Source organism: Diadema setosum, chromosome 22 (genome assembly GCF_964275005.1).
Source record: "Diadema setosum chromosome 22, eeDiaSeto1, whole genome shotgun sequence".
In the NCBI taxonomy this organism is placed as follows: Eukaryota; Metazoa; Echinodermata; class Echinoidea; order Diadematoida; family Diadematidae; genus Diadema; species Diadema setosum.
This window is the reverse complement of record NC_092706.1, coordinates 23383456-23396455: the sequence shown is the minus strand read 5'-3', so window position 1 is coordinate 23396455 and position 13000 is coordinate 23383456. Positions and strand designations below refer to the sequence as shown.

The 13000-nt window shown below is 38.5% G+C and overlaps 1 protein-coding gene across 1 annotated transcript; it reads right to left on the bottom strand.

The window, feature by feature from the left end:
* Window positions 1-550: 550 nt before the first annotated feature.
* On the bottom strand, window positions 551-1612 carry LOC140245218 (uncharacterized). Its single transcript, XM_072324806.1, has one exon. It carries the CDS (start codon window positions 1610-1612, stop codon window positions 551-553), a length of 1062 nt encoding a protein of 353 aa, XP_072180907.1.
* Between the last annotated feature and the right edge of the window lie 11388 nt (window positions 1613-13000).

Sequence of the window (13000 nt, the reverse complement as noted above, 5' to 3'; positions counted from 1 at the left end):
CCATGTGGTCAGAGATTGCATTTGAAATCAAAGACTCCACCAGCTTGACGACAATAGAAGTTAACGCGACAGGGCGATAATTTGAAACAACTGACCTATCACCAGCTTTGAACACTGGGACAATGTTTGCCGATTTCCATCCTTCTGGTACAGATTGTTGACAAAGAGACATACTGAACAGACGTTGCAGGACCGGAGATATCACACCCACTGATTTTTTGAGAAGGGTAGGAGTGATTAAATCGGGGCCAGGGCTTTTCCTATCCTGCAATTGCATGATGCCCCTGTAAACTTCCTGAGATGAAATTGAAATGGAGCAAAGTTGAGGTAGTGGATGATTACATGCACTCGTACCTTCTGGCAACACACATGGAGGAGGGTAGATTGACTCAAAAAATGCTCCAAAGCTGTTAGCTATGTCACTAGGCTTATTGATGACTTCCCCATCTACAAGTAGAATTGGAGGAGATGCACTTTTCTTCCTAGATCTGACGTATGCGAAGAAACGCTTCCTGTTGTCTGGAAGGGCAAAGAGAGTATTGACATACATTCAGTAGCTCGCGTTGATGGCATTCTTTGTTTCATTGCGGACAACCATGAACTTTTCCCAATCTCGTGGATCATTTGAAGACTTTGCACGCTTGAATAAATTGTGCTTTTTTGTGATCAGCTTCTTTATTTCCTTTGTTATCCAGGGTTTGGACTTTGAGTTACTAAGTTTACGGGGAATCGCATCACGTGATGCAGCATGAAAAACGTCAAGGAAGCCTTCCCAACTGGCATTGATGTCACTGGCATCAAAAAAGAGATGCCAGGGGGCTAGCTCAAGGAGCCGGTTGAAGTGGTCAAAGTCAGCTGCCTTATACAAGAGAAATTCCCGCAGGTTATTCTTGCATGTGTAAGGTTTCAGGGATCTCAGTTCGAAGACAACAGCAAAGTGGTCACTACACACAGGATTTGGCTCAGTAGAAACAGACGCCAGTAAATCTGGACGAATCTGAGTAGAGATGGTCAATAATTGAGCCTCTTGTAATGTAGTTGACGGCCGTGTGAACGAAGACACTAGTTGCGATAAATCCACCGCTTCCAGCATAGATAGCAATCTGGTAGCATCAGCATTACAGTCGGCGACATCAATGTTGAAGTCCCCTGTGAGTAAGATTCCCCTGTAGCTCGACGATACAGACTGAATCTGGTCAATGCTGTCCTGAAGGCGGTCCCAGAAATCCGCAAGATTGTTTGGAGGCCGATATAGGGTCGCAACAATCCATTTGGAGCCATTGATACATATCTCAGCTGCAACATTTTCCAACTCGGGGTGCTGCAGATTGGGTAACTGTCGAGGGCACAAGGATGACCTGAGGCACAGGAGCACACCACCACCATTTCTCATACGCTGACCATTGCCAGGTTGCTCACGATCTCGTCGGAAAATAACATAATCATTCGGTATGGAAAGTTCAGAGCTCTCACACGTGGAGTCAAGCCATGTTTCAGTAATGCTGATGATATCTGGCTGTTTACAATCAATGTATGCCACTAGATCAGCAAATTTTCGTCGGATGCTGCGAGCATTGAACGATACTCCAGATATACACTTGTTTGTGTTCATTAGAAACGAGCTTTGTGAATCAGCTCCTAGGAGTAAGCAGAACCAGATGGCACACAACTGATGAAAAAAATTCATTCTTGACTTTGGTCCAAATCTTCTGATACTTCACTTTTACACTGATTCAGTGTTTCAATGTTACATGCTGAATACAGTGAGTAAATAATCACAGAATAGTCAGCCTACAGTCATCAGCCATATTGTTGCAAAAGTACTTACAAGAAAATGTTAGAGTGGGGCTGGAGAAAACTGTGAGGCACAAACAATGAAGATGTTCTTTAGCAATCATCTGTCTGAATCAAGCAGAAATCAAAGCCATCCTGTGTCAATCCATGGCACATTTGATTCTCCAATTATCAAAATCAAAGACATTTCACTTAGTACAAGCGTGTAGGTCCAACTGAGTTGCATAAAAGAAGAATTTTAGAAGCAAAACAATCTGTCCACTGGGAGAAAATAGATTGGTAGTCACTAGCTGCACAGCGCCCTCTTAACTTTGAACCACTCCAAGGCCTTCCCACGTATTCCATAGTGCGATAACTTGTGGAGTACAAAGTTGTGATTAATTGTATCGAAGGCCTTGGAGAAGTCCAAGAATATACTAATTTAATGAGAATGATTGTCAGTTGCATTAATGACTTTATCAATAAAATGAAGAACTGCATGTATGGTACTATGTTTTTCTCGGAAACCAAACTGGGAATTTGTGAATATTTTGTGCACATTTAAAAATTTGGTAATTCTGGTGTATATTATGTTTTTCTAAAACTTTCGATAATGAAGATAATAAAGAGATTGGACGATAATTGCTGACATCCAGATTATTACCTTTTTTAAATATTGGAATTACTTTAGCCAATTTCAGTTTATCAGGAAACATACCATTAGAAATTGACATATTAAAAATGTGAGCCAAGGGATTTACAACTGATGATAATATAACACCCTTAAGGATACAATTATCTATATCATCATAACCGGAGCTACGTTTGTTTTTTAAAGAGGATACAATATCGATAATCTCATATATATTTGTTGGAGTTAAAAAAATAGAGTTGGGGTTACATTGGCCTAAGAATTCAGTAAAATTCTGTTCATTAGCCGGAATACCATGAGCAAGCGTTTCACCTATTTTTGAAAAATAAGAATTAAAAACATTTGCAATATCAACAGGGTCATCAATTATTTCATCATCCCACTTTATTTCATCTATTTCTACTTTTTTGTTCGGAATATTCATTGCCTGCTTTAAAACTTTCCAGGTATTTTTAATATCAAACTTAAATTTCGACAACTGCTGAGAATAATACATTTTCTTTTCAAAAGTAAAATCCTAGTTAATGTGTTTTTATATAATGTATATCTGTTCTTTGATCGTTCAGTTTTATCCATTTAATATTTATAATACAATCGATTTTTTTTCTATAAATTGAACGAAGAATTGATTTTGAAATCCATGGTAACCTAGGCGTCTTTTTGTAATCCATTTTACTTTTTTGCTTTGGAATAATATCATCCAAAAGAAAATTAAATATTTCCATAAAATTATCAAAAGACAGATTAACATCATCACTTTCATAAACTCGTGACCAATCAGCATTATCAAGAGCGGCATCAAAACCGGCTAACTTGAGACTCTACGTTTGCATAAAGGAGCCGAAGGTTTAGCATCATTAGCCAAAGTTTTCAAAGTAAAATGAGTCATGATTGGGAAATGGTCGGTCACATCTGGGAGAATTATCAAAGAATCGGGAAGAGGTAAGATATTGCAAAACAGATTGTCAATTAGAGTAGCAGAGTGATCCGTGACGCGAGTCGGTTTAGTAATGAGTGGCAGAAAGGATGAAGACAAAAGTGTCTCAAGAAACTCGCTTGAGATATAATCATTTCCAGATTTCAGCAAAGTAATATTATAATCACCAAGTAGAAAGCAATCCTTATTTCGAAAAACTGGGTTTTTTACCAGGTCTGAAAGATAAGTCACAAAATCTAAAGTATTCGAATTAGGAGGTCTGTACATTATACCCAATAACACATTCCTACATCCGGGGATAGAAATTTCTACAAAAAGAGATTCAACAGTGTTATCCATTTTACAAATTTCGTTGTGAACAATATATTTGTAAATACTTGATACGTAAAATGCAACACCGCCTCCACTTCTGTCCGATCTATTACTGACATACATATTGTATACGTCAATTGCAAAGGAATCTTCAGTAGTGGAAGTCAACCAGGTTTCGCGAAGTCCAATGATAGAGAGTGATTGGCTAGCATCGGATTCTAATACAAATTTTAACTCATCAAAATGTTTATTCAGACTTCTTATGTTAAAATGCAACAGAGAAAACGTGTCTTTAGAGAAATTAAAGCTTATATCTTTGAATTGATTGACTGTTATGTAATTACATAATGTGTTCAGATTTAAATCATTACTAAGACCATAAGGCAGTTCATTTACTGCTGAATTAAGATTATTGGCAACGAAGTTGTCATAAGGAGTTGCTTGTGTAACTGGTGCCTCATCAACTGAGTCAGATTCGGATGTTGTGAGCCTATACAATTAAAAAAAAAAATCGTCCTTTGGCACGGAATGAAAGGGTGCATTCGAGAGATCAGCCATAACGAAAGATGAAATTGTCTGAAATATGAACCTGCATTAGCAGTAGCGCTGTAATGAAGGAATGCCAAGTTATCATGCAATGGGAGAATAGCCAGCACACGGAATGTGACAAGGCGCGGGAAATAGTCGATGCACATAGCAGTGTGCATGGGTTGCGTAAAGACCTGAATTAATAGAGGATCGTTGCGAAGGAAGGGAACTGGGAGTAAAAGAATGCAGAATGAATTGGGCTAGAAGGGTCAATAACGATGAGAGAGAAGAACAAGGAACACACACAACAGGTGAACGAAGATACAACGAGTGTCTCGGTGGGCTTCCGAACTAAAATAAAAAGACATGCATACACAAGATGATCGGCGGAGAGTATAGACAAAAGAAGAAGGAATGCACATGATCTTACCAGCAGAGAGCATTGCCCTACCGCTGCAATAATACAAAAAATCCGCCTTACTGAGCAGAAAGTACATATACGCTATAACAGAAGGCATCGGTGCACATCTTCCTGTCAGCCACCACCATACACCGTTTAGAATTTGGCAGACAGGAAAAAAAAAGTAAAAGAAGAATCCAAATCAAAAGAAAATGCAAAGGGAATTTGAATTATCTAAATTTCAGTAAATAACAGATTATGAAGGAATATACTTATCAAAGGCAAATACATGAGTAATGCCAATATTATGATCTCGGATTGTTTGAATCGGCTAAGTAAGTGTTATGTGAATATCGATACTTTTTTTGTTGGATTAACAAAGTGATAAGATAAAATGCAGTGCAAAGAAGGACAAGGAAGGACAGTGCCCTTTACAAATGAAGACAACATAGTTAACTGCGGGAAACTTGAGTAAACCACAACTCATGCCTGTTCCAGACCTCGCACGTGCGGTGCTACAGCGCCACGCCGCGGGCTCTATATCCGGATATAATTTAAAAAGTTTTACATTTGTTGTTGAAAGGGTGAACATTGTGTTGTACTTTAAAGTAGAATATCAGATAAGATGGCCAGAACCTTTGCATGGTTAATCATGAGACAACTTGGTTGTAAAGGACAAGTATAAATACAAATATTTCAAATAAACGATTGCTCATTATCATAAATGTAGCCTGCTTGAAATCAATTTAACAGTCAAATATATGGGGTATGAAATAACAAAATTAACGATTGAGGTTCAGAGCGCCCTGAGTAAACACGATAAGTTTCACAATGGCTGAAATCTGTCATGAGTCTGGTAAAGTCGGAAATGTTTGTACATATAGTAAAGTACCAGCCTCACTAAACTGTAGTAGAGCGACTCCCCCCCCCCCCCGAAAAAAAATATATATAAGTATATAAGTTTATATTGTAAATGAGTGGAAAGACTGAAAAATATACAAACCGAACCTTTACCGACTATTTATATAGCTTACAACACAAATACCTTTCCAGCATTCATACACAGTTGGAAGTCAGGAGTACGCACACGAAGATCCGCCAAGTACAGAATGTGATGGTATGTGGAAAGTCACAAGCTATAGCAGACTCTAACGGGCGTGAAATCACATATTTAGCATTCGTTGCGATGCCATGCATAACATGTATATCTAAGGTACGGAGAGATAACCGCCCCACCTTGGCAAAAGGAAGCAAGTGACATACCATCCGAATTTGAGTTATTGATGTTTTCATAATTCATATAATGAGTTCTTCTTCCAGGCCAGATTCCGTGCAGAAACACTCATCTTACTGAGGGATATGTTAGATAAGACATCATGATAGTCCATTGACATCCGTGTAAATAATAGACACATTTAGCTCTTTTACGAGAAATGTCACTTTTGTCACTCGCTTCCCCTTGCCAAAGCAGGGCAGATAACATCTTAATACAGAAAACTTGCATATTTTTTCAATTGCGGACGAAAGATGCCATAAATGCTGGAATAAACTATTCAGTGAAATAAATCAACAGAAATGTCACTAAATTCTTTGATGAATTTCACACAATTTATGGCACAAGTGAGGCTACCGCCTAATTTAAAGCTCTATGTTTCCTACGAACAAAATTATGTTTGACAATGGTAGAATGGTTAAATCAATGGAATAATAAAACATCAATATGTTTCGGTTACTGGTGTAAGAATACGAAGCTTACTCTACGAGAAAATAAGAAGAGCCAAACATGATGGATGAAAAAAAAAAACAAGAAAAAAAATGATTTGTATCACATGACATAATAATTGCAGATTTTATCTCATTGGGGTATTGAGTGTCACGTAAAAGAAGTGACTCGAGTAAAGCATAATGCCTATAATATACGCAAGTAAGAGTCAGTAATCCTATGTGGGGTAACCGTGTAATGATTAAACTACAGTGAGCGTCAAAACAAAAATGGTGGTAAGAGAATACTGTGAATCATGAACAGACTACAAAAATACAAGGCAGGTCTAACTGAAGGAAAATTCATTTACATAACTTTACATGATAAATACATTCCGAACATTCGTTTCCCATCGGAAGTCCGGTACACGTAACCAGGGTCTGCCTTAAAAAAAATAAAAAAAAAAAAAAAAACCACGATGGTCTATTGTAGGTTGAATGCTACAGCAAACTCTAATGAGTATCAAAACCACGTTTGATGTATGAGGACGGTAAGTAGAAAACACACACTCACACAAGAGAAAGGATGGAAAAAAAAGATATGCACTGTAACTTCAGGCAAAGTCAGCTATATGACTGGGAATAAAGATCTTGAGAGAGAAAGTCTTACTCTGGGTAATGCTATCTACATAACTTTGCATAACAAATACATTCCGAACATTCGTTCGTTACCAGATGTCCGCGGTACGTATCCAGGATCTGCCTAGAAAAGAACGCGATAGTCTGGAGGGTCGCAAGATACAGCAGACTCTAACATCGAAATCAGTATGTGTGAGTACATTAAGTTGAAAATTTTGAAAGTTGAGGAAACTAGATATATCGCTACGGCTACTGATATGCCTCCGCCTTAAAATGCATGGTTCTCCTAATAGGTCTATAGTACAATGTCTTGACTATGTGTGATGACAGTTTCACACAACTGGCAAAATATTAAAATGACAGGTTTGACACAAATGTGCTGAATGCTCACTTTCCTAGAACTAGGTTCAATTGGATGAATGATTAAAATGTCAGAGTACAGGTATTTGGGGAACTGATGATTTTTACTTGACTTTTGACCCTTTTATAAGTTTATGCATTGAGTAATTTTCAAGGTATTGAGAAAAAGTATAATTTCAGTATCAAATGGGAAAATAGCATTATCTAAACCTGGCCTTTGACCTTTGACCTCACAGTTCCAAAGAGAATCACTGTTAAGTTGAACATGCATAAATATGTAAGTTTCATGATGATACCTTGACTTATTTTCGAGATATGGAGGAAAAAGTGCAATTTAGCACTTTCACTTGACCTTTTACCTTTTGACCTTTGACCTTTTGGCAAGAAACTTCCCCAAAAATATATATTGGGTAATACATGCCATACATCAAGTTTTAGAAAAAAAAAACCTTCAGGCATATTGCATTTTAAGGCAAGTAGTGATATTTTGAGGAGTTGACCTTGACCTTTGACCCCCCTGACCTTTGACCCATTACCCCCAACTTCCCTAGATAATCACTGCCCATCGGTACAAGCATATATACTAAGTTCCATGAAGATACCTTGAACCATTTGCGAGATGTGGAGAAAAACATGAAATTTCAATTTTTTTTTCACAAAATAACCTGTGACCTTTGACCTTTGACCCTGTGACCCTAAAATCCACACAAAGTATTATCCCCCAAGGATATACCCTCATACCAAGCTTGATGTAAAACCACCACACGGTTCTTGAGATATCGACAAAAACAAAACGAGACGGACGGACGTACGGACGGACGGACGGACGGACGGACGACCCGAAAACATAATGCCTCCGGCCACTTCGTTGCGGAGGCATAAAAAAATAATATGCACTATTATTTCAAGCAAAATCAGCCGTATGATTGGGGGTAAAGGTATTGAAGGAGAGAGAAGAAAAAAAAGTCCGGAAAAAGTGGTCATATCAAGCATGCGTCAAGATATGCTGAATAGATCCAATGTGAAAATTATACTATTAAATAATAGACAAATTCTACATACTACTCTTAGTTGAGCCGCATAATTATCTGTGTCACTCGTTATTATGTTATTATATAAATCAGCTATATCTACAAAAATTCAGCAAACAAAGTTGCGGTAGATACGAGACTTCATTGCTTATTATCAGGGGAATGAAACAAGGACATAAAAAAAAAAGCGGAAACAGAGATCCTTCATCAATATTCCATGCGAAATATTTTAGTTTATGTATAATTTTTTTTTAATCATTCGGATGTTATGTAACCGGCTGGTTCAGCTTAGTGATAAAAGGGAAAAATATTTTCGTTCTTTAGGTCTCAATGCATAACACATAAGTTTTGATACAAACAAATAAACAAAAAGACAAAAAGTAATATCTTGATACACAAAAAAAAAACTTTTTGCGCACTGCGCTCGTGACATGAATACTATAATTTTGCAGTTTTATGAAATATATTTAAGAAAATAACGTTCAATTCTATAAAGAAATCCACACAATTTATGGTTATGCTGATTTTAAGCATAAATGTACCAGTGTAAATTGTACCAATGTCAATAATGGCATATTAATATTACGCTCTTAAAAATTTTTGAACCATTCCTCTGCGTGATAATGTACAGAAAGCATTTTCATTTCTTTCCATTCAGACACGTTGAATTACTGGAAAGGGAACCAACTTACAGAATTAATGGGTAAAGAGGAGATATCAGAGCAAAAATGAGTGAAATAAGGGCATAAGAACAATCTTACACGAGAATCGTGATCTGGCGTTCTGGTCAGTCAGTGTAGAGATTCCATTTCGACGAGCCTTTTTCTTTCCACTGCAGGATTACTCTGGCACCTTGGACGGTGATTTTGGTTGAAAGACCCCTGTCCTTTCGCATTTTGTACGCGACACTCGAGAGGGTTCCTGGTCTGGCCTTGAGGGTGGGCGGCAGATCGGTTCGCACCGAGATTCGCGGACGCGGTTGAGTTGGAGCACCGTCAGTGATACCGCGCTGTGGTTGTCGCTGTTGGTTCTCGTAGGCACCTAGTACAAGGTCGCGTTCACACATGTAGCAAAATCTCGCGATAATAGGCGCAGGACCTTCGACGGTAGCGTTGCGCCTCGGCAGGCGGTGCGCGTTGGCGATGACAATGCCGTCGGCTACGCGTTTCTCTATTCCAAGATTGATGAAGGTAGACCTAAGAGTGGAGTAGATATCCTCACCTTGCTGTGATTCGACTCTATAGAACAGGAGATTGGATTTCCGGTTGTGGATTTCCAGAAGAATCAGCTTCTCCTCTATCTTTTCAATTTTCTCGCCGAGCATTGCTTTCATTTTGGGTAGCTCCTCCGTTTCCATTTCGGTTATTTTGGCAGAGTTAAACTTGACACTTGACTCCAGCTCATCAAATTTCTTGTTCATGGCATTGACGTCATCAGAAAGTTGGTCTAGTTTTCCACAAAATCTCGCGGAAAACTGCGTGAGATTGCGTTGCAAGTCTTCCAGGGTTAACGGGACAGTTTCCACAACCGCCGTCTGGCCTGGGGAAGCTTCCCCTGCTGCTGCACTAGCAGGATCGCGGCCCGGCTGCTTACTTGCAGATGGGCGTGGCACCGTTGTTCTGGTTGACATGGGCATAATTGCGCTTCATTAGTAGAAACAGAATTTGATGAAGAAATTGGAGTGAGACCAGTAGTCCAGGTTCGTACCAGTAACTTGAATGTGGTAAACGAGGTTGGTGCAAAATAAGCGAAGAAAACGAAGAAAACTAAAGAGTAAATGTGCTGTCTCCAGACGGTGTAAGGCGGTGGCTGGGGAATGAAAGTTATGCGTCTGCTCTCACTGACGGTCGCATGTCTAACCTTGTCTAAACCTTGTCTAAACTTGAGATATGGCACATGTGACTCTCAGTGAGCAAAATAAACGTTTATTCAATGTTGAACAATACATTGCCATGGTAACCATTTTTTTCAATAAAAGGTTTTAAAAGTAATTTCTTGTTGAGGTAACTCCCTCAGTGTTAAGTAGGGATATTAATCACATTGAGTGATAGTTCTAGTTTTGTATAGGTTTGTAATGCCATATCAAAAAATAAGGCTCAGGTAAGTTTTAAGGCACCTTCTCCTGCACTGTCATCATTCACTCTTTTTGCGTTTAGTTTATTACCGTTATAAAACTTAAGACGATAAACATAGGGAAAATGAGAGTTGATTTCACTGAAATTCATATTCACGTATCATATTGAGAGAGGGGCCCTCGATAAGCCATAATTTCTGATTTGATCTAGGTGCCGTTTTATGAAAGTTGTCAGCCCTGACAAGCTGTCAGTCCCAGACATTACCGACTTTACCCGCCAACAACAGTGAAGGAACCCAAGAGCATACGCAGACTCGGTCTCCACAGAAGGAGGTTCCAATGAATATATATATGTATATATATATATATATATATATATATATATTCATTTTTCCACCTATCATACTATTTGAAGAGTTTGTTTGCAAAAGCCGATAAGTCCATTTTTGAAGATTTTGAGTTACGGTCTCTGTCATAAAGTGCAAAATAATACCTTTTAAATGATAAATTGGTCACTACATATAACGGTGTATTTTTGAAGTTATGGCCAAAAGAAGCACAAATTTTCTTATTATTCTCTTTATTTTTCTTGACCTTTAATCGCAACTATCTCCATTTGGCAAATATGGACTTATCGGTTTTTACGAACAAACTCTTCATTTATTCTATTTAAACAGAGTTGCCTCATTATTACATCTGTAATAAACATATTAAACCTTACAGAGTGATTTGAAGAGGGGTCGAAATTTGGAATGATATATCAGGTATCATTCACCATTTCACCCCAATAAAACTATGAAAGAAGCTTTAAGAGAAAATAAAAACGTATCGGAAATATTATATTTTTAAAATATAGTTTGGAAACAAAATGATAAAGGAAAGGAATAAAATACCCGCAGGAGAGAGAAGAAATAAATCTTACGCATTTCTAATTTAGTGCAATATGCCCGTTTTGCAGAACTGGAAAATATCTTGTTTCATTCTTCGTAAAAAATGTAATTCATGGTTATTTTAAAGGGACTGTATAGTACTGGTTGAGGTGGGGATTCATGTTTTGAACAATCCTAAGTGAGATAATGAGAAACCTCTTATAGAATATAAAAGAGCATGTAATTTCAAGAAGGATTCAACGTTTATTTGATAAAAATTGGTTTTCAAATGGCTGAGATCTCCCTAAAAGTGAAGGCGACAGGCCACACCTTTTATTAGGATCTCTTTGTTTCACCTTGTTTATGGATATCCCAGCCATTCCAAAACCGATTTTCATCAAATGAACTTTTGATACCCCTCAGAATTGCATGCTCTTTGACATCTCATAGAGTGGTTTCTGAATATCTTGCAAAATCTTGAATGCAAAATCCTCACCTCGACCAGAACTGTACACACCCTTTAATATCCAGACTGCATTCAGTCCCAGGAAGACGATGCGTCGAATGCTTACTCCTGAAGAAGAAGATGACATGGTAACATGGCTGCGAGAGCATACTTTTCTGTATGACAAGTCATCAGCTCAGAATGCAGCTCCACAACCACAAGAAGGAGCCTCGATGATTACCAATCTTCCCTCACATCCATTCCCCTCACATCCGTTCCCAGGAAACAGAAGATGGGGTCATCCTTCAGTAGCTGCTCCGAGCTCAACAGGGCAGCAGTTGAGGCAGCAGCAACCAGGGCAGCAGCAACAGCAGTTGAGGCAGCAGCAACAACACCTTCAGAATTTTCAGCTAGCCACCAATATAGCTGCAGCGGCGCCACCAGCCCATCTCACTCCACAGATGTCATACTACTTCCATCCGCAGCTAACAAATGTGCAACCTATTCTCATGGAACAGCAAGGAAGCGGTTTACCTACAGGTCCCACAGTGACCTCTACATCTGTCATGCGCCGTGCCATGGACATTGCCTCATCTACACCAAACATTTCCCTCAGCCTGAGCCAAGAAACACTGGATGGAGACTTTGCAGATCTCCAACACCAGCCATGAGCTTGACTGATGTATAATCTGTCATGAACTGTCTACTGCCAAGAAACTGTGACAGGACCTTGAAGTAGTTGGTTGTACAAGAGCTAACTTTGTTTTGCATTACTTTATTTTTGTCTTGTTTATGTTTCATAATGTTTTGAGTTTTGAAAGTTTGTTTGTGTTTATTCTTTGCGTGTTAGGGAAAGGGGTTGTGAAACCAACCGTGAGACATTCCAGGGAAGTGAACTATATATAGTACGAACTATACTTTTTTTTTTTTTTTTTTTACTTTTCTGCAAACTTGTGTTATCATCAAAATTAAGTTTTGTATAAGTTTATGTTAATGTTAAAAATATTACTTTTAATGAAAAATGAGAACTAAAGAGAATCAGACCGCATGTTTTGTTGACTGAGAAAAGATCACCAACATAGCTGCTGCGGCGCTAGCAGCCCGTCTTACTCCTCAGATGTCATGCCAAGCCTTTTACAGCCACCCAATGTGCAATGGTTGGCCTTTTCTCTCACCCAGATTTCCTTTCGACGTTGCTGTCTACGCCTCTTCTTCAATCTGTGTTTCTCATCTTCAAGCTGAAGTGCAATTATTTTCTCCTGTAGCTCCAGCCACTTCT